The sequence below is a fragment of the Camelina sativa genome, chromosome 11, assembly GCF_030686135.1.
Source record: "Camelina sativa cultivar CO46 ecotype springtype chromosome 11, ASM3068613v1".
NCBI lineage: Eukaryota > Viridiplantae > Streptophyta > Magnoliopsida > Brassicales > Brassicaceae > Camelina > Camelina sativa.
This window is the reverse complement of record NC_141890.1, coordinates 3,841,499-3,866,069: the sequence shown is the minus strand read 5'-3', so window position 1 is coordinate 3,866,069 and position 24,571 is coordinate 3,841,499. Positions and strand designations below refer to the sequence as shown.

The window sequence follows — 24,571 nt, the reverse complement described above, 5'->3', positions numbered from 1 at the left end:
ATGAAAATGTCTAACTATGCTTGCACTGTATAATCTCACTTCACTCGCGATGACGTCCTAATCAGTGGATGTTGTCAATTACATAAAAAGTAGCAAGTACCGTTTTGTTTTTAAAGTTCAACAACAAACAAACATAAATCTGAGTCTAGAATTAAAAATCAAAACGCACTTTTAGCCTAGCTTGTATGAGTAGGTGTGTATCCTATGTCTCTAGGTAATAAGTCATAGCGAGATATTTAAATAAAATAATAGCTCAATTACCAAATCGTCAATATGTCCGAGTGGTTAAGGAGATTGACTCGAAATCAATTGGGCTTTGCCCGCGCAGGTTCGAATCCTGCTGTTGACGAAAATTTTATTTTATGACAATTTACGGTAATAATACATATTCTATTCTGTATACATAGTAGTTTATTATTTCTTATATATGTTGTTTGTGTGCCAGTCTATACATAATCAATTAAAAAATTTGGAATTCACTACTGTTTATAATTCTTTCCCGGAATCTATAATTAAAATTGTTGAGATTCACTACTGTTTTTTTTTTTTAAATGACCACATGTTACATGTATGTACAAATATGGTTAACGATGGATCAATTAGTGTAAGAAATTAAGTATAATAAAACTAAAATTTATAACTATATCTATAAAAGTATAATAAAACTAAAATTTATAACTATATCTATAAAAGTATAATAAAACTAAAAAAATAATACTGATTGAATTAGTGGCTTCAATATCTATAAATCAAATGTCAAATTTTTCTTTACCAGATACAAACAACTAAAGCGTTTTGTGTGTATTTTGAATACCTAAACATTAGCCAAAATAATTGTATCACTAGGAGGAAATTGAAATACAAAAAAAGTTTTGTTATAAATAAATAAATATGTGGAGGTGAAAAAAAAAAAACGTTACGTTTTGTGTTTGCCACGTAAGTACTTACCGCCACACGTTCTCTTCTTCTTCTTCTTCTTCTTCCTCTCTGCACCTCACTCTGCAGTATTAGTTAATGACCGAACACACAATTTCACATTCTTTTGCATATTTCTTCTTTGTCATTGTTAATCCGGTCTTCAATTAAAATGGAGATACGGAGCTTGGTTGTTTCGATGAACCCTAATTTCTCTTTCTTTGAGCTCTCTCGTCGTCCTGTATCTCCCATCACTCGCTCCCTCGTTCCGGCTAAAAAACTATTTCCCCGGTCCATTTCAGCTTCGATCTCCAGTGAAACTCCTCCATCTGACACGGTCGACAAGATCTCTGTGAAACCTGTTTACGTCCCTACGCCTCCCAATCGCGAGCTCCGGACTCCTCACAGTGGGTAAATTGAAAAAAATTGGGACTTTTTTTTCTTCCATTAAAAAAAGATTTGATTTTTATTATTGGGTTTTGGTGTTGAAAACTGAAATTATAGAGCTTTGTTAATAATACAAACAATGTTGTTGTTGTTGGAAAATTACAGATACCATTTCGATGGAACAGCTAGGAAGTTCTTCGAGGGATGGTATTTTAGGGTTTCAATCCCAGAGAAGAAGGAGAGTTTTTGCTTTATGTACTCTGTGGAGAATCCTGCATTCCGTCAGAGATTGTCACCATTGGAAGTAGCTCTACATGGACCTAGATTCACTGGTGTTGGAGCCCAGATTCTTGGCGCCTATGATAAATATCTTTGTCAATACACTCAAGACTCTCACAACTTCTGGGGAGGTATACTTCTTCTTCTTTCTTCTTGGTCCTTTCTAAGATTTCTGTTTCATGACAATGATAAATCAAACATTAGTGTTTGTTTACATGACTTTGAAAGTTCCTCACCTTTAGTGTTTGTTTACATGACTTTGAAAGTTCCTCACCTAAACATTTTTTTACTCATGAATAGATCGACATGAGCTAGTTTTGGGGAATACTTTTAGTGCTGTCCCAGGCGCAACGCCTCCAAACAAGGAGGTTCCACCAGAGGTAAGATACTAAACATATCGATTCTTCTCCCTCCTCCCTCTCAGTGATTTGGAATAAGCCTAGGCATTGTTAGTGTTCTACTTCTACTTGTAGGGAATCTCACTCTTATGATTCACTTGAATGTTAAAATATAAATAAAGCATAGCGTTAAATTGTAGGAATTCAACACAAGAGTGTCACAAGGATTCCAAGCTACCCCATTTTGGCATCAAGGTCACATTTGCGATGATGGCCGGTAATTACTCTGCTTCTTTCCACTGCAAGTTTTCACTGTGTATTATATAGTGTTATTGTAAACGTTTTGTAATTTAACTTAGTTGTTTTGGTAGGACTGACTATACGGAAACTGTGACATCTGCTCGTTGGGAGTATAGTACTCGTCCTGTGTACGGTTGGGGTGATGTTGGACCCAAACAGAAGTCTACTGCAGGCTGGCTTGCAGCTTTTCCTGTATTTGAGCCTCATTGGCAGATTTGCATAGCAGGAGGCCTTTCCACAGGTGTGAGCTTTGCTTGATTTTCTTAAGTTAGTAGAAAAAGGCCGGTTAAGTTACTAACAGAAAATAAACAGCAGAAACTGCTATTTTTGTTCTTATGTTTGATCTCTTGATTTTGCAGGGTGGATAGAATGGGGCGGTGAAAGGTTTGAGTTCCGGGATGCACCTTCTTACTCAGAGAAGAATTGGGGTGGAGGCTTCCCAAGAAAATGGTTTTGGGTAAAACATTTCATACTTCTGCTACATTGTCTTGTTGCAGACTTTAGGCATCTAGTTGGACCTGTGTATACACACCCACATGTACTACACTTGAACCCTGTTCGATAGCTTTATTTGTCAATCTCTCTTTACAGGTCCAATGTAATGTCTTTGAAGGAGCAAGTGGAGAAGTTGCTTTGACTGCAGGTGGCGGGTTGAGGCAGCTGCCTGGATTGACTGAGACATATGAAAATGCTGCACTGGTATACACTAATAAGATCGGCTTAAGCAATGAAAGTGAATGAATCAACAATGTTAGAAGGCAAATAGCTTACAGAATCTCTGGGACCTTGTAAATGTGCAGGTTTGTGTACACTATGATGGAAAATTTTACGAGTTTGTTCCGTGGAATGGTGTTGTTAGATGGGAAATGTCTCCCTGGGGTTATTGGTATATAACTGCTGAGAACGAAACCCATATGGTAAATTTGTTTTTTTTTTCTCAGAGTCATTCAGTTTCAGTTTTGACATCATCATATACCTTATGCCTAGATTCCGACACTCGATGAATGTCTTGTGGCAGGTGGAACTAGAGGCAAGAACAAATGAAGCGGGTACACCTCTGCGTGCTCCTACCACAGAAGTTGGGCTAGCTACGGCTTGCAGAGATAGTTGTTACGGTGAATTGAAGTTGCAGATATGGGAACGGCTATATGATGGAAGTAAAGGCAAGGTATGCATGCAAATGCGAAGAAATCCCTGTAGTTAAAGTATTAGCTAGACCCAAGGCAGTTAAACAAGATTATAAACGTTGGTTATGGTCAATAATGATGTAGGTGATACTTGAGACAAAGAGCTCAATGGCAGCGGTGGAGATAGGAGGAGGACCATGGTTTGGTACGTGGAAAGGAGATACGAGCAACACCCCCGAGCTACTCAAACGAGCTCTGCAGGTCCCATTGGATCTTGAAACCGCCTTTGGTTTAGTCCCTTTCGTCAAGCCACCTGGTCTGTAAACATTGATATGAGTGTTTTGTTTGTTGATAGAGAGAGCCATGTAATTAAGCCTGAGTTATATGTTATTGGCATTGCTAGCGTCACTAATCTGTATGAATTAGTTCGTTCGGACCTTGTAGTAAATTATACGGTCAATGTAAAGTCTAGTTCAATAAAGCTTTGGGTATAATAACATAACTCAGGATTGGAATAGAGCTGACCGGGAATCGAATTGATAGTTGGGTATATATATAAACTCTATAGGTTTTAGACTGGATTAAAAAAAACCTCAAAAAAAGTGGTTAAGTTTAGCTCAATTGAATTTTCTAAATTTGCTGATGAAATCTTTCCCTTAAATCCATCTCTTTTAAGCGCTTATGTCATTTCATGCATAGTCATATAACATGTGTTTTTATTCTTTTTTCTTCTTTTTTTCTTTTTAGCTTCTAAAACTTTATATTTATAAATGTTCGTCATCCTACAACATTTATGTGCTTACTCCCATACTTTAGCAAACAAATCTACTTCCTGATTAAAGTGAAAAGAACCAAATGGGAAATAAACAAAAAATCCAAAGAGCCATTTAAGCCAGAGAAATTTATAGAAACACAATCAGCGAGCGAACAATGCATGAATTTGTAATATATATCAAGAGCATATTTATGTCCTTTCTCCATCTCTTATTTTTCATTTTCCTCAGTAGGATTTTATTCACATTTATTTTTTTTGTTTCCCCCACTCAGTGTTCCTAGGTAGAAACCACGATCATAATGGATTAGTAATCATATAGGTTCGGCTTATTGTTAGATATGCATAAATATGAGTGGGAGGCAAAAAGGAGAAAGATGAAGTTCCTTAATATCGGCTCACTTTGTCTAGCATCATCACAAATGCACTCTCTCTGGCTCCACAAACTTAGTTTTTATTCCTTTCGCTCATCAAATAAATCCTTCTTTCCGTTACGCTAGCTGAATATATCTGGTATAAACATATCTCGTTACCAAGATATAAATTTATTTTGGTAATCTTTTTAACTAATAAGAACACAAATGGCAAACCCATCATTTTGTTTTATTTATTTTAGACCCGCGACACCCATTTTGAGGCAGTCGAAAGAAAGCAAAGTAAAGAGTTAAGTTATTATCTTTTGTCTACTTGTGACTTGTGAGCTTCGATCTCTATTTTCTTTTTATTTTCTTTCATTGACGTGTGAAATGAGAATATGAGCCTGGACTCTGGAGTTATATATGTTTTTCGGACTTGTGAATGATCTTGATAGAATAGAGTTGATGATTTTATACGAGCAAGTTCTATATGGATCATGAATTCTCACGTATGTAAGCAAAGAAATACTTTTTTTCTTTCTTTTTAGCATTTTGGCTTAAATAAAAAGTCTATATATTATATAGGGTAAATATACAATAAACCTTTATTAAAGGACAAAACTTGACCAAACTGTATTTTATAATGTTTCTTTATGTATTAGTTATTAAAAACAAAAGTAATTTACTTTCCGTATAAATGTAAGAAAAAATAAATTAAGAAAAAGAGGGAATCACTATTCAACTTTTTTCATATATAGCCAAAGTCACATAGTGATTCTTCTCCAGTCAAATCTCTATCAACAATGACAAGTTTGCACAAAACCCTCTTCACACAAAATCCCACTACTTCTTTAGATCAATGTAAGTTCTTTTTTTTTCACCTTAATTAATTACGTTACTCGGTCAAAATAAATAGTCGATGTGTGTGATTTTTGTTAGTGATGATGTGCCATACGGGAAGAGATAATTCATGGAAAAAACTAGAAAACATAGATGAAGAAGGTCCAGCAACGATGATGACCCGTGAAGTGAAGACGGCGTTACCACCGGAAACACCGACGGAGACGATGGAGTTTCTAGGGAGATCATGGAGCATTTCCGCCGTCGAACTCACAAAAGCTTTCTTCAACAATTCGGCCGCCGACACTAACTCTTTTCTTCTCTCTACGATTGTTAACACCAACAAAGAAGACAGAGAAGATGAAGAAGATTCTACTTCCATGGCTTCTTCTCGTGACTTTGTAAGTCACCTCTCTTCCTATTTTCTAAACCGGTCAGCTGGTCTGGTTTGGGAACATTATTTTTTATTGTTCTTAGTTACGAAAAAATCTACTGCATGCAACTTTAGTATACAATTCTTTAAAATATATTTAATAATTTATGTAGATTTTTTTTTCTAGTATTATCTAATAGCAATTCAACAAATTGCTAATTACTTTATAAATATTATAATTTTTTCTATTACATTTTCCCGATTTTTGTTTTTTTGTTTTATCACACGATCGCACAAGTTTATTGTTTGTTTTTGGTTAAAAAGTAACTAAACTTTGCGCATGAACACTTTTTATGTGAAGTTTGTCTATCTTTTTTTTGGTTATTGACTTTGTAGTTGTTGTTGTTGTTGTGTTAGTAAAGAATTAAATCGATTTTTACCAAAAGCATAACTCTAGTTAGTTACTGTTTCGTTACTTAAATATTTAATTTACACTTCACTTTAAATGTTGACAAGAAAAAGTCAAAAAACTTACACTTGTGAATCAATTTTTCAGCTGCTGCCACAAAAAGGAAACAAGACCAGTCCTCCAATAACTCCAAGAACCGGCAAAGAAATGAAGGTATGATCTATTAAATCGGGTTTGTCCGGTTTATCTTTTTCTCAAATCAATCATATCTTTAGTCGACGTAAAGAAGGAGAAAAAGCTGGCTGGTTTTGGAACTTTTTGGTTAGATTAAAAAAAAAAAAAATTAACCGAGAGAAAAGAGAAAAGCATTATAATTGTCATGATTAATTCATGCAATTGTTAAAATCCATTGTCTTTACCTTTAAAAAAGGTAACGTAGTGACTAGTGAGTATATATATGCAAGAGCGGAGGATCTGATTTGGTTACTTTCTTTATTTCGAAATAATTTAAATCCAACTATTATTGCCATGAGATTATTACTGTAGACGAAATATTATGAAAATTAAACATATTAGCAAATATATAAATAGTTAAAATGGTTAGTAAACATTTTAGAATCCAATTTCTTACCTCATTGGATTTCTAAATTTCACCGAAAAAACAAACAAAAAAAAAATCAAGTTGAAACTAGACACGTACATATTTATGAAATCAATTTCTTACCTCATATGCATGATGCAGCATCTTTATAAGAGCATGATAAGAGGGAAAACAATGGGAAGAAGATTGAAGGATCAGAAGGAGAAGAAAAAACAAGAAACCCGAACTCGCAACGCTGAGATCCACGCCGCAGTCTCTGTCGCAGGAGTAGCTGCGGTTGTAGCCGCAACCGCTGCATCCAACGCTGTTGCATCCGCAGAGCATGCGGTTGAATCAACAACCGTTGCGGTTGCCGTCGCGTCTGCAGCCGCTCTCATCGCTTCGCATTGCATCGAGATGGCGGGAGAGATAGGGGCCGGTTATAACCAGATCGCAGCAGCCGTTAGCTCTGCGACCAACGCTAGGACTAACGGAGATGTTATGGCTTTAACGGCAAGTGCAGCAACAGGTACATAGTATTTAAATTAACACTTGTTTGGTTTTTGAAACTATTTTACGGTTTGGTTTTGGAATGCATATTTCAGCTGATTTTGAGGTTTGTTGAGAGATTTTAGCGTTACGAGGAGCTGCAATTCTAAGGTCAAGAATGGAAAGGAATGACGAGAACAAAGCAATGCTATATGCAACAAAGGAGACTGTAGAATTGGAAGAGAGAAATGTATTTGGAGTGATGACTTTCGTTTCTAGAGGAGAAGAGCTTTTGAAACGCACCCGCAAAGGTAACTTGTAATCCAAGAAAACTACTTTGATCATGTGATGAAACTAATTAATATAGTTAAAAGTATGGATGAATACTTGGTGACAGGGGATCTTCATTGGAAGCAAGTATCTTTTAACATCAATTCAAATTGGCAAGTAAGTTCCTTTTTTTTTTTTTGGGACACAACTTCCATTCAGAATTTGATTAATTTGATGTTCCTCATATATATGCTCTTACTTTTGAAATAGGTGGTTCTTAAAATGAAGAGCAAACATGTGGGTGGAACTTTCACAAAGACGAAGAAATGTTAGTTAATATAAGCATTCCTACTAATTTGATCGTCTTACCTTTTTGTAAACCAATAATATTTGTTTGACGTTTTTTCTTTGCTGCAGGCGTTGTCAGTGGAGTGTGCCGAGACATACCAGAATGGGCTTATAGAGGACGAGTAGAAAAAATGGTAGAGCGGCGAGCCTACTTTGGTGTGAAGACCGTCGAAAGGGTGATTGAATTCGAATGTGGTAACAAAAGAGAGAAGCAAATGTGGATAGAAGGGATTCAACAGCTGCTTAACTCACTTGAAATCGGTTCTAGTGTTCACTGGAAACATTAGGGCTCGGATCAAAACTCTATTATTCTTTCATGCATGTTTGAACATAATGTGATGAAGATTGAACTTCTCGTTTCACGTGTGTTGAGGAAAGTATGTTTGTGTTTGGTGTGATATTCCGATAGTTATATTTTCTTATGTATCAAGTTACATGTTAAGAATGCTCAAATTAATAGCATGGGATCTTAAATAACATATAAAAAAGTATAGACCAGTAAAACTACTCAAATATTTAGTTGAAAGGTTATAAAATTTGACATGGTATCATCACATGTAATTTACCCAACTATATAATATAATGTTTATACTCTTCATCCTAAAACGGAACTTTACTCAAGAACGAACCAAAAATTAATATATTGAAAGAGTTTAGATGTGTTAGCAAATCTGACATATAAATATGTTTGAAATAAAAATTAACAAAAAGGTACATATCTCATTCGAATTGATGGTTGGGTATCAAAAAAAGTGGTTCAATTGAGCTCAATTGAATTTTCTAAATTTCCTGATGATATATTTTCCTTCGTACATCTGCCATCTCTTTTAAGCGCTTAGGTCATTTCATGCATAGTCATATAACTTTGAATTTATAAATGCTCTTCATCCTACAACATTTATGTGCTTACTCCCATAATTTAGCAAACAAATCTACTTTCTGATTTAAGTGAAAAGAACCAAATGGGAAATAAGCAAAAAAAAATCCAAAGAGCCGGTTTAGGCCAGAGAATATATAGAAACACAATCAGCGAGCGAACAATGCATGAATTTGTAATATCAACTTACCAAGAGCATATTTGTGTCCTTTCTCCATCTCTTACTTTTCATTTTCCTCAATTGGATTTTATTCACATTTTTTTTTTGTTTCCCCACTCAATGTTCCTAGGTAGAAACCACGATCATAATGGATTAGTAATCATATAGGTTCGGCTTATTGTTAGATATGCATAAATATGAGTGGGAGGCAAAAAGGATAAAGATGAAGTTCCTTAATATCGGCTCACTTTGTCTCGCATCATCACAAAAATCTCTAAAAATTAAATGACTAAGTCAAATGACATAATATAAAATCTGATTAGTACGTATTTACGTCATATTTGTAATCTTAACATTTTTTATTTTTAAAACTCTAAAATACGTAAAAAAAAATATGATGATAACTATGATTTATGTTTGTCAAAAAAAAAAAAAACTATGATTTATTTATTACATTATGTTGCAATGATAAATGCATCCGGCTGACAGATCCAAATGAATATCTTTAAGATCATGTATAAATGATTCTCCATCTCTATGATACGATTAATATGGACCATCCAGTCTTACCACATGTTAGGTTTATAGCAATGTGAGTCAAATTTAATCAATAATGGAGTTATAAATTTCACGGTCTAAACCTACCATGTGGTGAGGCTGGTGTGGTCCGTATTAGTCGGGTCAGATTGTGATTCTTATTTATCTTTATATATGTCAAATTTGATTCTTTAACATTAGACAACATTAAATACCAAATCTGGTGCAAAAATATCATTTAGAAAATTGAATCTAAATATATATTCTTTTCGAAAGTAATGAAAGCCATTTTCCAAAATAAAAATTTAATGATAATAACAGCGAAAAGTAGAGATTAAGATGCAAAGCTTGGTTGATAATCAACATTATCATAAATAGCTATCAACATTATGTTAACTACAATGGCACATCTAGATTATACAAAAATGGGATGTTAATTAGAGGAACTGTATCGAATCATATAAGGTTTTTGGTGTAATCGAGACTTGGTCGATGAGTGAGGTGTATGGTAGTATGGTCTCCTTGAGATCAATGGGTAAACAAAGTTGATAAACATTGTTGTTTCAATATAAAACCAAAAATAAAATTTTCATCAAGACGCCATTTCCTTCCCTACTTGACCAAAGAAAAAACAGTTACAAACAATTGTTTTAAAACTCAAAAAGTGTAGGCTATGAAATCTTATTTTGAATATTTAATTACATGAATAGACCATGTCTTTCTTGATCAAACCTTATTTTTGAATAATTAATAGTCAATTGAAACCTATAGCATAAAAAGGAATCTTTAGGCTTGATGTCATTTGTAATGAAGAAAATTAAGGTGAACAGTGAATAGGTGAAAAAAGAGGAACTGGACAAACATAGGAAAGGAGTAGCCCAAAATTTTCATCAAGACAACCATTTTCTTCTCTGCTTTTAAGACTCAATTTAAGTGTAGACTATGAAATCTTTAACCATTTTTTTTTTTTTTTTTCATAAAATTTCCTTTAACCAATTTATTTAAATAACTCGTAAAACACATATAATTAAAAAGAGAAAAATGTAAAATAAAAGAAATAGATTAAAATATAGGCTTTGACGTGATGGACGGGGAAACGTTAATTGGGCCGGGCCCTGTATAAGGAGATGGGCTTGAATGACAAGAACAACAAAACAAAACTCAAGAAACCCTAAATTTGTTCGTGTCGGAAGAAAGAAGAAAGAAGAAAGAAGAAGAAGAACAACAAAACTCAGAGAAGAAGAAACCTAAATTTACAGAGAGATAGATGATGATGAAGATGCGGGGTGGATCCACCATGTTTGCCAAGGTAGGTATACCGAACGGATTGATTGACCTATTGTTGTTTTCCAAATGGTTAGATCTGAGTTTTTTTTTTCTTCTCTTTCGGACAGTATTGTCGGAAAGGGCAACAGTACTCCTCCTCCTCGTCTAACAACAACAACAACAATACAGTTCGTGAACTCAAAACCTCGAGGGAGCTTAGTGAGGCATTCGTTGGAATAGTGGCAAGACGAATTCCAGACGCCATCGAGTCTATTGTTTTCAAAACAGGAATTTTCTACTTTGGATACACAGCAGGTATGTATGTGTGTTGTGCGGAGGATGATATCTATTTTATTGATTCATTTTTGAGATTCAACAAGAAGAACCCACTAATTAATTATATACTTTCTTCTTCTTTCTTTCTTCCCAGCTACATATAACTCCCCATACAATCCAGAAAAGTATGTTTCCGAGAGAGAGGTAAATTAAATATAGAAACAAGATTTGAGGTTTGCTTTGGGTTTTATATGAGCTTAATGCATCTTCCAACTCATGGTTTCAGGAATTGTCTGCCAAGCGGCAGGAGCTGGAGAAGAAGAAGGAAGCGTTGATTGCTAAGAAGATGCAAATCTCCAACCCAGTTTAGCAGTATTTGTAATTTATCTCTATGGCTTGTTGTGTCTCTTGTAAACTTCTTAACTAGCTAGCTTGATGGTGGATGGATCCTATTTGCAAACTTGATGAAGCATCGCCCAATCGCACCCTGAAAGGACAAGTTTTGCAATCGACAAAGGAAAAAAAAAAATCAAAATCAAAATCAAAATCAAGTAATAAAAGAGAAAGATAATTTGTTTAGTGTCTATTCATTACCTCCTTGCCTCCCATCTCTTCTTCTTCTTCTTCTTCTTCTTCTTCTTCTCGGGCTCGTTCTAAGGGTTATTACTCCTTGATGATTTGATTCTATCGAAAAATCTGAGTCTTCCCTTTTTGGTATCGTCGAACGAATTAGACAAAAGTTTTATTACAAAAACCCTCAACTATTCCTTTTTTTTTTTTTACGATTTAGACCCCCCCAACTAAATTCCGTTTACAAATTTAACCCTCCGTTTTGCAGAAACGTTAACAAACAACACTCCTAAAACGATTTAACGTTCAATGAAACGCTGCGTTTTGTATTTGTTTAAAAACCATATGGTTATAATCTCTTATTTTTCTATCTATTAATTACGCGATACTACTCAAATTTGGAGTTAAAACTTCAATTATGTTTCAAACATGCGGGTTAATCTAGCCGTTGTTAAAAAAAAAAAATAGAGTAAATATGATATATTATTAACATAGAAATATTGAAATAAAATGTGTTATGCTATTTACTTATATATATGTAGGTACAAAAAAGTATAATAATGGTAGTATTATACTATTCAACTAGATTAAGTATTATTATTTATCTATACATATGTCAATTTTGATTCTTTAACTGAATCTAGATATATCTTTTTTTTTGAAAGTAATGAAAGTTATTTTCCATAATAAAAATTTAATGATAATAACAACAAAAAGTAGAGATTAAATGCAAGGCTTGGTTGATAATCAACATTATCATAAATAACCAATATTATGTTATCAACATTTTTATCTATAACGGTACATCTAGATTATACAAAAAATGATATGTTAATTAGAGGAGTCTTTAATTAGTTCAATGCCCACACAAACATTAGGTAAAGTGTGTATTTATGTATTTACGTAAGATGAGAATGAACTTTAAATTTTCTATTTTATTTTGATTTTCTACCCCTAATCTTTTTTTTATTATGTTTATGAGTAAAGTCTTTTCTTACAAAGAAAATCCCTTATTGGTTGATATTTGAAAGCAAGTGTCCTCTTCTAATTTTTTTTTGTTGTTTCGGTAAGAATTACTATCTTCTAACGCATTATTATGTCATATACACATTATCAAAATTCAAAACTTTTTTTTTTAAAAAAGGTCATGAATGTAGTCTAGGCAAGAAGAAGCAATACAATTTTCAAACATACCATTGCCTTTTTATCTTGTTCTAACTCTAGTCACAAGTATGTCAACAACCATGAGGTCCATGACAAATCCAAAAAGAATAAATATTGGTATTTTGTGAAGCTTTTCCTGTTAATTAATCTGTTAACATTCACTTAGGAAGACTTGAACCTACCAAATGACTAATGAGAGTCACAAGATATTTGCCTCTCCCCACCCCCACACTTATCTTATTTTCTTTTTTATCATTATGTTTCGACCTGGAAGTTAATCTAGTGGTTGTTAAAGAAAAAGGAAAAAAAAAAAAAAGAGTAAATACGATATATTATTAACATAGAAATATTGAAATAAAATGTGTTATGCTATTTACTTATATATATGTAGGTACAAAAAAAGTATAATAATGGTAGTATTATACTATTCAATAATGACACAATCTTTTTATTAATTGATGAGGCTTACGTTAATTGTTTCCGTCTTTCTCACTTTATGGATTTACAGCTGTGCTTTTCTGACTTTTGCCATTTTTTTAAAAGGGGAAAATATAAAAAGAAATAGTAATAAAAAAAATTCCCTCTCTCTCTCTCTCTTTCTCTCTCTCAGAGTTTCTTTCTTCCGGCAAGATTTGGGGGAAACAAACGATTGAGCCAGCTCCAGTTAGTTTAATCCTCCTCTTATCCCGTTCATGTTACAATTATCGGTAACATATATATATATATCTATATATATATTTCCACTCTAGTCCAATAATTTGATTTCAGTTGTAAGATATAAATTGCTTGTCAAGACTAATAATCTTCTATAGTTCAGCAGCCTTGTTGTTTGTTGTATCCTTACAAGTTTATCTATGTGTTACTCTCTTTTCATGTTTCGGAATTGAATTTTTCTTTTACTAGTAACAGCAGGAATTGAGTTTTATTCTTTCTTCTTTTTTTCTTCTAATTTGATTTGCTTCGATTCAGCTCTGTTAGCTTCTTCCAATTTCTCCGACCAAACGAGTGAATAGATTCGTTCTAGCATAACACAATTTTTTCCTTGTTCAAAATATTCACCTTAGTAATGAATATACTAAGTAAATACTATTACTTTTGTATTGATGATGTAAGATCCAATTACAGTAATTTATATGTTCAGTTGTAACATCCAATTCGTGTGTGTTCTATGTATCCTTGCAGATTGTGATTTCTGTCTTCTTCATGGAGTGTACATGTTGAATTTTTGTGCCTACACAAGAATCTCTGGCTGGCTGGAAGAAGGCAATGAAATTGTTAAGATTTGGTGGTCTAGTTTTCGTTTTTATCACAATCTTCCAATTTGTCAACATTCGTTTTTACAATGGTGCTATCTTCTCTCTACCTTCTTCTCAAGATAAGTTTCTCGTTTCATCATCAATTAATAGAAGCACAGAAGAACACCTCATCAGACCATCCAGTGCTTCTGACTTAACGTATTCTACTAGTTCTTCAAGATCCGCTCAAGGGGAAACAACCAGTTCAGAAGAAGACCATGTACTTCTTGGCTCTGATAAGAATGACACTAATCAATCCCATGAGAGTTTGGAAGAGGATGATGCTCAAGATAAAGAAACTCTTGATGATTTGCTTCCAGGAACTAGGAGCAGCAGCTCAAACGAGAAGATAGTTGAAGATGCTGACGTTGCGTATGAGAATACTAGGAAAGTTGAGATTTTGGAGAGCAAGTCCGATCCTTTAGTTGATAATCTTTCCTCAGATGTTAAATGTTTTATGAAAGTATCAAATTCTGGAGTGGTTTCTATCACTGAGATGATGGATTTGTTGCATCAAAGCCACACTTCTCATGTCTCCCTGGTATGTCTTTTCTTCAGTCTCTGATCATGTGTTCCTTGTTTCTACCACTACTACACCTTTCTAGAGTTTATCATTGATGTTTTTATTGTATTTTTCAGAGAGTAAAACCGTCTTCCACGGTTGATCAAGAACTGTTGTATGCAAGAACTCAAATTGAGAACCCACCGCTGATAGAAAACGACCCTTTACTGCATGCTCCTCTGTATTGGAATCTTTCCATGTTCAAAAGGTGAGTTAGTATAGTACTTTACTCTTTCTCCTGTATCTTACTAGGTATATTTTTGATTTCTGCTATGCCAGTTGAGAATGTTATCACTAATTAAGGAATCCTTCTAGTTAACATAGACTATATATTACCACAACCCTGCACTCTTTCTTATTTCAAATTTACTTGTTTAGAGAAACTACAGTATTCCTAAAGTGTTTCAGTTGTCTTTCTTTGGATCTTTGGTCTCCTGTTTAGTATTCTCAGTTGTGAAGATTTTTGTATACGTGATGTTGTTTGGTCAAATGGCTATGAGTTGTGTGTCTAGCTGGATTTATACGTCTCTTCTTTTTTGTTTTCTCACAATGCAGGAGCTATGAGCTAATGGAGAAAAACCTAAAAGTATATGTCTACAGGGAAGGCAAAAGACCTGTACTGCATAAGCCGGTGCTGAAAGGAATATATGCTTCTGAAGGATGGTTTATGAAACAGCTCAAGTCCAGCAAAACATTTGTCACAAAGAACCCCCGGAAAGCTCACCTGTTTTATCTTCCTTTCAGCTCCAAAATGTTGGAAGAAACTCTCTATGTCCCTGGTTCTCACAGTGATAAGAATCTCATTGAGTTTTTGAAGAACTACTTGGATATGATTTCCTCCAAATATAATTTCTGGAACAAAACTGGAGGGTCTGATCATTTTCTTGTCGCTTGTCATGACTGGGTATTCTTTCTCATTCTCTACTTTATGTACTATCTCACTGTTTTGTGATCTCGGTGAACACCATTTAATCCACTTCTTCTTCGTTTGTAAATCCATGCTTTCAGGCTCCTTCTGAGACGAGGCAGTACATGGCCAAGTGCATCAGAGCACTATGCAATTCTGATGTTTCAGAAGGTTTTGTGTTTGGTAAAGATGTAGCTCTTCCTGAGACAACTATTCTTGTTCCTAGGAGACCGCTTAGAGCTCTCGGAGGCAAACCTGTTTCACAGAGGCAAATACTTGCCTTCTTTGCAGGCGGAATGCACGGTTACCTTAGACCTCTCCTATTACAAAGCTGGGGAGGTAACAGAGATCCAGACATGAAAATATTCAGTGAGATACCTAAATCTAAAGGAAAAAAGAGTTACATGGAGTGCATGAAGAGCACAAAGTATTGCATCTGTCCAAAAGGGCATGAAGTCAATAGTCCTCGGGTCGTGGAGGCATTGTTCTATGAGTGTGTCCCGGTTATCATATCCGATAACTTCGTGCCTCCCTTCTTCGAAGTCCTAAATTGGGAGTCTTTTGCGGTATTTGTGTTGGAGAAAGATATTCCTGATTTGAAGAACATATTACTGTCCATAACTGAGGAAAGGTATAGAGAGATGCATAAAAGGGTCAAGATGGTGCAGAAGCATTTCCTTTGGCATTCTAAACCTGAGAGATTTGACATATTTCATATGATACTTCACTCCATTTGGTACAACAGAGTTTTTCAAAGCTGAAAACCACAGAGTAGGTTTGGGAGTACTGCAGATTCAAAGTAATTAACAGAGATTCATTCGTTAATATATAGCAGAAGGGGGAGGTATGCAAAACGCCCAATTTCTCTAATTATATTATGTCACTATAAAAGTATAAACCACTCGAGCAATCTTACACAAACGGGTTTCCTAAACGCAGTATTAAGACATCTTTTTTACATCAAGACACGCTTCTTACTTCTTTCACGCAGTTCAAAGAGCACACTAGAAGAACTCGTACATGCTCTTACATTTATATACATATACAACTTTGAGAGCCTTGATCTTCTTGAGAATATCTCCAACAATGTCTAGAGTTAAAAATCAAGACTAAACTTCAACATTTTTAACTTCAACCACGTTTTTTCGGTGTTCCCACAACAACAAACACGTCTGAATCAAATTTGTCACGCTCCACTTCAGGGAAAGAACCTTTTCATAAGATCTTCAACATGAATGGCAAACCAACATATAATCATCAACTTCATGTTGCCGGTTGAAAAGGATCAATCATTAGGTCCCAAAACAGCGATATGAGCAATGAAGGATCTTCCATTTTGATTCATCTTTCCTAAAAGAACGTTTACATAATTGACTTGTGGATAGTCGACGACAAACATTTGTAGGACAAAACATAAAATGATGGAGATACTTTTCAATATATGTATGACTTATGTAGTTAATTTGATTGGTCATGCATGTTTTACATGGAATATTTCTTTTTCGTCTTGATCTAAAAGGGAATTTCATTTTTTGTATATCGTGTCCTACGTTAAAGCCAGCAGCCTATTTTGGACCAGATAGGTATTGCTTGTAACCATCATCTTGCACAAATTATTTCTAAAGAGGACCACATATATAACGTGAGTTATATGTGTGTACATGAATATGGTTTTTTTTTTCCTAATTAAAACATCCAATTGTAAGATCACCACCAAGACAGGTAGGATGTAGAGATGAGAGATTGAGAACAAACAAAAAAATGAAAACATTTGTTCATCAAATCCTCTAGTAATGGTAAAAACAAGTCCCTGCAGGCGGCCCTTAAAATGTGTTCCTAAATTTGGTAAATAATTTCGGGCCTAAATCTCTCTCCGAGCGCAAAGGTAAAGGAGAAGTCTTCAAAATAAGCTCGTCCTAATAATGGCTTTCTTTAGTTAGCATTCTGTATATGCAGGCTCATGCTGGTGAAAGCCCATGCTTAAGGTCTTATTCAAATTCTGGGGCCACAAATGTGTAATTTAATCTAGTTTAAACATAGAATATAGTTACTTTTAAATTCAGTTGTCTACTTTTGAATAATTATTGAATATCGGTATCAACTTTACGAACATATTTGTTTGATAAAGTTCTCATTCTATTTTCGTCCAAAGAGAAAAAAAAAAAAGGTTCTCAGTTCTCACCCTATTTTAATGTATAAATAATGTTTATCTAATAATATTTTTCTGTTTTGAAATACAAATGTCTTGCTACCGTATTTACATTGTCTAATACAGTTTTCATATCCACATATATACTGTGGTTTATTACATTCAAAAATAGTAGCTACCCTAATTTGTCTATTAGACATATTTATATCCCTAATAATAGATTTTATCTAATACGATATTAATTAACCTTGGTTGCTAGATGGCTTGTCTATAAATCTAAATGGTAACTAATCTGACAAACAAACTCATATACAATTTTTACAATTTTACTTTAGATAATGATGAGTTTTACCCCAACAAAAACAAGCCTTTCTATAGTGTGAGACATAGCTTTTCATGCTTCTGGAGATTTTTTGTTTTTTTTGGGTCTCCTTCGTTTGACGAGACATATTCGTTTTCCTCTCCTTCGTTAATCTTTTGTTATCCATCATCTCACATTTTTTAAGTTTCTATTTTTACTGATATTTTGTTATTTTCTTCTTTTTTGTCGACTAGTCATACTCATATACTAGTACTTTTTACTATGAGTGACAATTAATATAATACCTTATAATATGGTGGCAGGGAGTGTAATAATTGAATCACGTGAGGCCTTGATTGGTCACGGTTTGGACGCGTGTTACGCGGTGCGTGAACCGTAGTCAAGGAAAGAGAGGGTCCAAAGCTGTCGAGAAACACCAACAGTGTGTAGACTTAGCTAGACAGCTGGACTTATCTTTTCCGTACGACTTTTTTTTTTTGTTCTTCTTCCACATTTTGTCGACTTCTTCAGTCTCTCTCTCTCTCCTTTGTACTATTTTTTTCAATTCGGAATTAAATCGTGGCATTCATTAAATAAATTCCATTCAATATTTTGGGCTGTTGATATCTGAACAACATTTTTTGTGGGTGGAGAAGAAAAAAAACTAAACAACATTTTTTTAAAAAAAAGGTGACGCCGACAAATAGTAAAATTATGAAGACAAAAATTGTGCGGGTTGTGTTGTGGAGGACGTCTTTGGAGGACGACGATGAACGAATTGTGCATAGGGGACAAAGATGTACAATTGGTTGTTCCGTCCTTGGTTACGACGATTTCAGTTTGATATACAATAGTTTTATTTTTGTCTTAGGATATATTCAAAGTTTCTTGCTTTTTGTTTTCTTTAAAAACATACTTTTGTTACTCTTGCTTAAAAAAAAAGGTTGTCAAATATTAAGTTATTAACCATAGTCATGTTATCCAGAATTTTTAACCTTATCATTGTTGTAATAAATAAAAGTGTTCTTTGATTTTATAGTATTCTTTAGCTACAAACGATTTTTTACAAAGATTCTGAAACCTAAGTTATCTGGTAGCAAAAAGAAACAAAAACTCAGTAATAAATAACAAAAGGATCAAACAAAAATACAAATAAATGCCTTGGCTGTAAGTTCGTAACATATACTAGTATATCACACGCACGCACACACACACAAGATTGACTGGATCCGTATTAATTGGCTAAAAGAAGCTTTAAGAACTAAGTGAAATCCTCAGAGCCATATGATATGCACGACGTGCATGATGTATAAGCTATCGTGCATATTAATTGATTCATAGTACATAAAACTTTGTTCAGAGCTTTTAATTGATTTGATAAGCTACAGTGCATATTCATGGATAAATACGGCTTCAGCCTTTATCCGATCTTATTAGTTTCTTACATTCTGAAAGAAACAAACAGTCCTGCAAATACAGATAGATGGAGTGGATTCAAATATTTTGTTGGCGATAAAAGCAAAAAAAACTTGAAAAGTCCGCGTTATCACTAGTTAATATTGTCGACATTATTGATGATGTAATAATGGGACAACTTTTTAATATGAAGGCTTTTTAGAACCCTACCACCGAAGGAAATATAGAAAACGACTTCTTCATAAATGATAGTAATATATATAATCTTTGATTAGATCCATTGCAATGATGGTAAAATATTTTGCATGACAAAAACACTCACTTTGGGTGATTTTAGTTAACAGAATTAAAATAGTATGAATCATCCGTCTCTAGCCGACACAAAGTATGTAATTCTTTTCATACTATCATTCTCTAAATTTTATATTATACTTGCGTTTACATAGTCATTAAAAAATGAGACTACAAAGGAAACTAGACGCATTAGTCTAGTTTGATTGTCATTGACATAGTCTCTCCAGGATCTCATGATGCGATATGTATATATCACCATTTCTTTTGTTCTTGGAGGTAAGTGGCTTGCAATGTAATATCCCGATTTAATATAATATTTTTCGTTTTATTGTCATGTAAAAAGAAATTTATGATAAAAATATACTCCAGGAGTACGGTTTTCTAATCTAACTTACACTATGTGACTTTAGATTGTTCGTGTTATCATATTTATGATTACTGTAGGTCTTATGGTAATGTTAATGAAGTTTAAATTAAAAGGGTCTCCGTTATTTAAAGGTTTTTGGAACGAATTGAGCGGTTCAAGAAGGCACGATTTAATGCTTCTTATAAAGTACGTACTTGATAATATAGCTAGAAGTTAGTACATCCTAGTCCGTGGGTTGCCGACTTGACCAAAATTTTTTTTTTATTATGTTTCTTGTAAAACAGTACATTATTTTAAGAGTAATAACGAAAATATTAAAAGCAAATTCTTTCTACTAATGAGTTCAATAAAATCCAACACAACTGGTAAACGACTACGTACTATACCGTAGGTTCCTTCCAGTCCTGCTGCATCTTACAACTTTAATAAAGATGATCAGAGAGTCCTTCTGAATAAGTAAATAAGAAAAAAAAAAACAAATTTAATGCAAAGAAAAAAAAAAAATATATATATATATATATATATATATACGAACTAGTATAAATCGTCACATCACAAAAAAGCAAAAGATTTAAAAAAACTTATATCGTCTTTCGCGTTATAATGAAAAGAAAAGATACTTTTTTAAATAATAAAAAAAAAATCGTAAATTACAATTTTATACAACACCAACCTCGTAGGTAACCTATGGTCCCTCTTCATTCCACCACGTATACGACGACTAGAGTATGCCCTTATATATAAATTGTAAGTTAAAACTTAATATTTCTTCATTTGATTTTTAAGATCATTTGAGAGAGAGAGAGTTTCGGAAACATTCCAAAATCTAGAAGTCGAATTTTTTTTTTCACCAAATAAAATAGGAATGATAGAAACAAGAAGTATCTTTTTATAAAAAACTCTTATTCCACCCCCAAAAATAAAATGTCTCACTCTTTTTTGCCTTAAAATTTCTTTCTTTTTACAAAACCCAAATCTAAATACAAATTCGCACTAAAATAGCAAAAAAAAAAAAAGAAGAAATCAGTCTCTTTGACATTTTGTCGAACACTTGGACGGCATAACAAAAAAACAAAAAAAAAAAAAGGTTCAACCTTTGAGATTAGCAATGGCGGATTCGTTTTCCGACAAGGAGAAGAAGGAGAGTAGTAAGCAGCCGGTGTATCGTGGAGTCCGTATGAGGAGCTGGGGAAAATGGGTATCGGAGATTCGTGAGCCGAGGAAGAAATCGAGAATCTGGCTCGGGACTTTTCCGACGGCGGAGATGGCTATGCGCGCTCACGACGTCGCGGCTATGAGCATCAAAGGAACCTCAGCCATTCTCAATTTCCCTGAGCTCTCTGATTTTTTGCCCCGACCCGTTTCGCTCAGCCCTCGTGACGTCAGAGCTGCGGCGACCAAAGCCGCTTTCATGGACTTCGATACGACGCCGCTTCGTTCCGAGACTAACAAAAGGTCGGGTACTGGGGAAACGACGTCGAATAAGAGGTCGGAGAGTAGTAGTAGTAGTGTGAGCAGCGAAACGGTGTCGTTCTCTGTGACGAGCATTGAGGAGAGTGCAGTCTCGGACGACCTTGACGAGATCGTTGAGTTACCGAGTCTAGGCACCACGAGTTTAAACGAGTCAAACGAGTTCGTGGTTTTTGACTCGTTGGAAGAGTTAGTGTACATGCCTCTTTGGTTAAGCGGTACGGATACAGATGACTTTACGTGTAACAACAATGCTTCTTCTTCTTCTTCGTTGAACTCATCAGTTTTCGAATCTTGGAAACACTTTCCCTGAAAAAGTAATATGTTCTCTGGTTTTTTTTTTTTTTGTGGGGGTTTGTTTAGTTTTTGATGGGAGTCTCTGTGTTTTTGCGTTGCGTGAGATATCTCTTTAATTAAGATGATGATGATGATGTTTGTGGAATTAGATAACTTTTTTTTTGATGTTCTTCTTCTTCTCTTCGTACTCGTAATCCGGTTATGGGAATGTAAGTGTGTATATTTTGTTATGGGTTTAGCCGGAAATAATGTGACAGTAACCATCTAGTTTTCAATTTTGCAAGATGGTTAGATTCTCAATTTACACCAAAACATGTTGTCTGGTTTGTATTAATGTCCACGATGAGTCACAATCTGAATTCAAGAGTACTTACTCTGTGTGGATTGTTTGAAAAATGAAAAATAGACATATGGTCTCAAAGCTTGGACAACATTTATTTCGATGTTTGACATACCCCATTTCTTCGTTGCAGTTCAAATTTTCACATTATCTAAAGGCTTCCACACAAAAAAAAATAACTACTTTAGTACTATGAGCTTAGTTAAATACTACCAAGTAACACAATTTAATAGTATTAAGTAAAAGAAAAGTCAAACCGTAGATAATGTAATTCTCATCAACAATTTGACGGGTTTGAGACAAATTTTGTAAGCATGACATTGTTTTTTTTGCTTTACAAATTTGTGACAGGTTTTATGACCATATATTAAACTAGTCTACAATCGATTTCCAACAATTTTTATGTAACTTTTTTTTTTTGGCCATATGCATTATTTTTACAAATTATCTATAAATATAACGTAGTTAATCAGTAGTGTGTAATAATTGTCAATCTCCTAGTCCTAGTTTTATTCTTTAATACAACATGCCTATGATCTCTAAAATGTTTTAATTAGAGAGCTATTTGATTAATAAATTGGTTTCTTATGGTTTACTTTGCAGAGATTATATAATACTGTAAACTGACAGTGAATCTAAATATCTATAAAGGAAACAGACGTTTCAGAGAGTTTTTTTCCCCCATGAAATTGTGAAGGGTAACGTCCACGTGTATTTATTATTTTTGTGTGGAAGCCAATAAAGTCTGCTTTCAATTTGTCTCCATGGGAAATAAAAAGTTACTATTCAGTTTGTAAAACAAAAAGAAAAAGAAGATATGGACAGAAGTGAAGTCAAATTTAATTGGTCCAGTTATATCATCACTCTCTCTAGTCTCATTGTCGTGTTCCCAACTGCATCTCAATTTTATTTTGTCCTTCAAAAAAGAAGCAAGGACGAATCATTGGCCGATGATAGTACTGATCAAGATAGGACCTTATAAAACCCACCGTCTAAGTAGGTTTACCATTTTTAAGTGTGCCTGTAAGATATTGACGGATTCATATACAAAATATGTTGGATCCCAACTACATTTGTTACTTGGTGCAACTGAAGAGATTATCTCCTTGAAAACCCCGGCGGTAAAGGGCAGTCCTTTTCTTCCTAAATTTTAAAATAAGCACTCTAATACATGTTTACCAGAGGATTTAACAAGTCAATTTGGAATATGAGTCATGGTCAGATTAATATGACACTATAGAGAATCTGTCATTTGTAATAGACCATTCTCTTGTAATGTACAGAAACTTAAGTATCATGCACCGTCCAAAAAATCAAAACGGTCCCTTGTATACATGCACGTCTTGTCTATTGACAAATGGACTGAGTATATGTGAAAGGTGAAAAGAAGAAGAGCTTACTTACAAAGTTACAAGTCTTTATCACAATTCACAAGTTGTGAATCAAGTGCTGGAGTGGAGCACACACGTTATATTTAAATTTAGAATCCATATAATTTACAAGTGGGTTTTCGTATTGGGTTACCATCGACCCATAAAATCCCTTCGCATGAATTATTGCATTTTGCTTTCCAGCAACACTTTTTAAGTAAAATCCCATTTACTTTATGTTCTTATTCATTGATAGCGAAATCCTAACAAGAGTGGCTCCACGTGTATTTAGTGAGTTTTGCCATATTTCAACTGTTTTGTCGGTGTTATTATTATTGTTATTTTGGCTTGTTTATATGGTATTATACAGCTTGGTGAATTCTTATTTACAAGATGTTACATCTCAAAATGACTAGTGTCCCAGACTCCCGCAGTATTAGAAGAGTGCAAAATAATCCATTTTTTTGTTGTTAAGTTGAAATGATCCACATCTATGGTATATATAGTAAAAAAATGTCTTTTAAAGCAAATGAATCGCGATCTTCCTTCGACTAGAATCTCTCCTAGTCCTAGTTGCACTCCTGTATACGTTTAATATTTTCAAATTGCAATATAGTAACCCCATTAGTCCACAATTTTAATTTTTTTTTGTTCAGTAAATAATGTTGTCAACGTTATAAACACCTTATTAAAAAATAAATTTAATCAACAAACATTAGGTGAATAAATATAGTAACCTTTTTCATAAAGGGTTTATAAAGTGGACAACGTTATTCACATTTTTTTTGTGTGTGTAAATTTAGTAGAGATTTGAAAGAACGAAAAAAAAGAGAGAAATTGTTTAGCTTAAACAATGGAGTAGTTACTTGTCTAGTTGATGTCGTGAAAAGTGAACCACATCCACATGACAGAAGAGAATTAGTAGATTTAATTTGGTGTTCGAATTAGTCTATGAAGATAATTTATTCCTGACGATTTTGTTTCTGTCTTCTTACATAAACGATGTTGAGGTCGATAGGCTTGCCTGTATCTTGACCATTACGCTCTCGTCCTATAGCTCATATATATATACATCCTTGAACCAAGTGGACCAACAACGAGTTTGGACTTACGCGGAATTGCTCGAGAAAAAACAACTGATCGGGGAACAAAGAGAAACCTCTCTTGTTA

At 34.1% G+C, this 24,571-nt stretch overlaps 4 protein-coding genes, 1 long non-coding RNA gene, 1 other non-coding gene and 1 pseudogene across 9 annotated transcripts; 6 read left to right on the top strand and 1 right to left on the bottom strand.

Annotated features, from left to right (window-relative positions):
- The first annotated feature begins 267 nt into the window (after window positions 1–267).
- Window positions 268–349, top strand: TRNAS-CGA (transfer RNA serine (anticodon CGA)). Its single transcript has one exon. It is a non-coding gene; the product is annotated as a tRNA-Ser (tRNA).
- Window positions 350–868: 519 nt separating this feature from the next.
- LOC104721549 (tocopherol cyclase, chloroplastic) lies at window positions 869–3,827 on the top strand. 2 transcript variants are annotated; one of them, XM_010439554.3, is made up of 10 exons: window positions 869–1,326; window positions 1,468–1,712; window positions 1,882–1,961; window positions 2,120–2,196; window positions 2,291–2,460; window positions 2,579–2,676; window positions 2,811–2,918; window positions 3,020–3,136; window positions 3,238–3,387; window positions 3,491–3,827. In XM_010439554.3, exons 1-10 carry the CDS (start codon window positions 1,088–1,090, stop codon window positions 3,668–3,670), a joined length of 1,464 nt encoding a protein of 487 aa, XP_010437856.2. In that variant the 5' UTR covers window positions 869–1,087; the 3' UTR covers window positions 3,671–3,827. The 2 variants fall into 2 exon arrangements, with proteins under 2 accessions (XP_010437856.2, XP_019087881.2); XM_019232336.2 differs by having other exon boundaries at window positions 916–1,326; window positions 2,279–2,460.
- Window positions 3,828–5,198: 1,371 nt separating this feature from the next.
- LOC104721548 (VAN3-binding protein-like) lies at window positions 5,199–8,240 on the top strand. Its single transcript, XM_010439553.3, has 8 exons — window positions 5,199–5,335; window positions 5,414–5,715; window positions 6,244–6,309; window positions 6,839–7,205; window positions 7,312–7,476; window positions 7,563–7,612; window positions 7,706–7,763; window positions 7,853–8,240. Exons 1-8 carry the CDS (start codon window positions 5,278–5,280, stop codon window positions 8,068–8,070), a joined length of 1,284 nt encoding a protein of 427 aa, XP_010437855.2. The 5' UTR covers window positions 5,199–5,277; the 3' UTR covers window positions 8,071–8,240.
- Window positions 8,241–10,505: 2,265 nt separating this feature from the next.
- LOC104721546 (trichohyalin-like protein) lies at window positions 10,506–11,359 on the top strand. The gene is made up of 4 exons (XM_010439552.2): window positions 10,506–10,666; window positions 10,752–10,938; window positions 11,054–11,103; window positions 11,186–11,359. Exons 1-4 carry the CDS (start codon window positions 10,625–10,627, stop codon window positions 11,267–11,269), a joined length of 363 nt encoding a protein of 120 aa, XP_010437854.2. The 5' UTR covers window positions 10,506–10,624; the 3' UTR covers window positions 11,270–11,359.
- LOC104721547 (uncharacterized) lies at window positions 10,995–11,656 on the bottom strand. Its single transcript, XR_757039.3, has 2 exons — window positions 11,494–11,656; window positions 10,995–11,386 (listed from the first exon to the last, which is right to left on the bottom strand). It is a non-coding gene; the product is annotated as an uncharacterized LOC104721547 (long non-coding RNA).
- Window positions 11,657–13,115: 1,459 nt separating this feature from the next.
- Window positions 13,116–16,361, top strand: LOC104721544 (putative glycosyltransferase At5g03795). Of its 2 annotated transcripts, none has more exons than XM_010439551.2 (5): window positions 13,116–13,340; window positions 13,816–14,469; window positions 14,568–14,698; window positions 15,046–15,394; window positions 15,499–16,361. In XM_010439551.2, the coding sequence occupies exons 2-5, from the start codon at window positions 13,900–13,902 to the stop codon at window positions 16,156–16,158; spliced, it is 1,710 nt and encodes a 569-aa protein (XP_010437853.2). In that variant the 5' UTR covers window positions 13,116–13,340; window positions 13,816–13,899; the 3' UTR covers window positions 16,159–16,361. The 2 variants fall into 2 exon arrangements, with proteins under 2 accessions (XP_010437853.2, XP_019087880.2); XM_019232335.2 differs by having other exon boundaries at window positions 13,154–13,296.
- A 4,333-nt stretch (window positions 16,362–20,694) lies between these two features.
- Window positions 20,695–21,966, top strand: LOC104721543 (ethylene-responsive transcription factor ERF043 pseudogene; annotated as a pseudogene). Its single transcript, XR_015571761.1, has one exon. The product of XR_015571761.1 is annotated as an ethylene-responsive transcription factor ERF043 pseudogene (transcript).
- The last annotated feature ends 2,605 nt before the right edge of the window (window positions 21,967–24,571 follow it).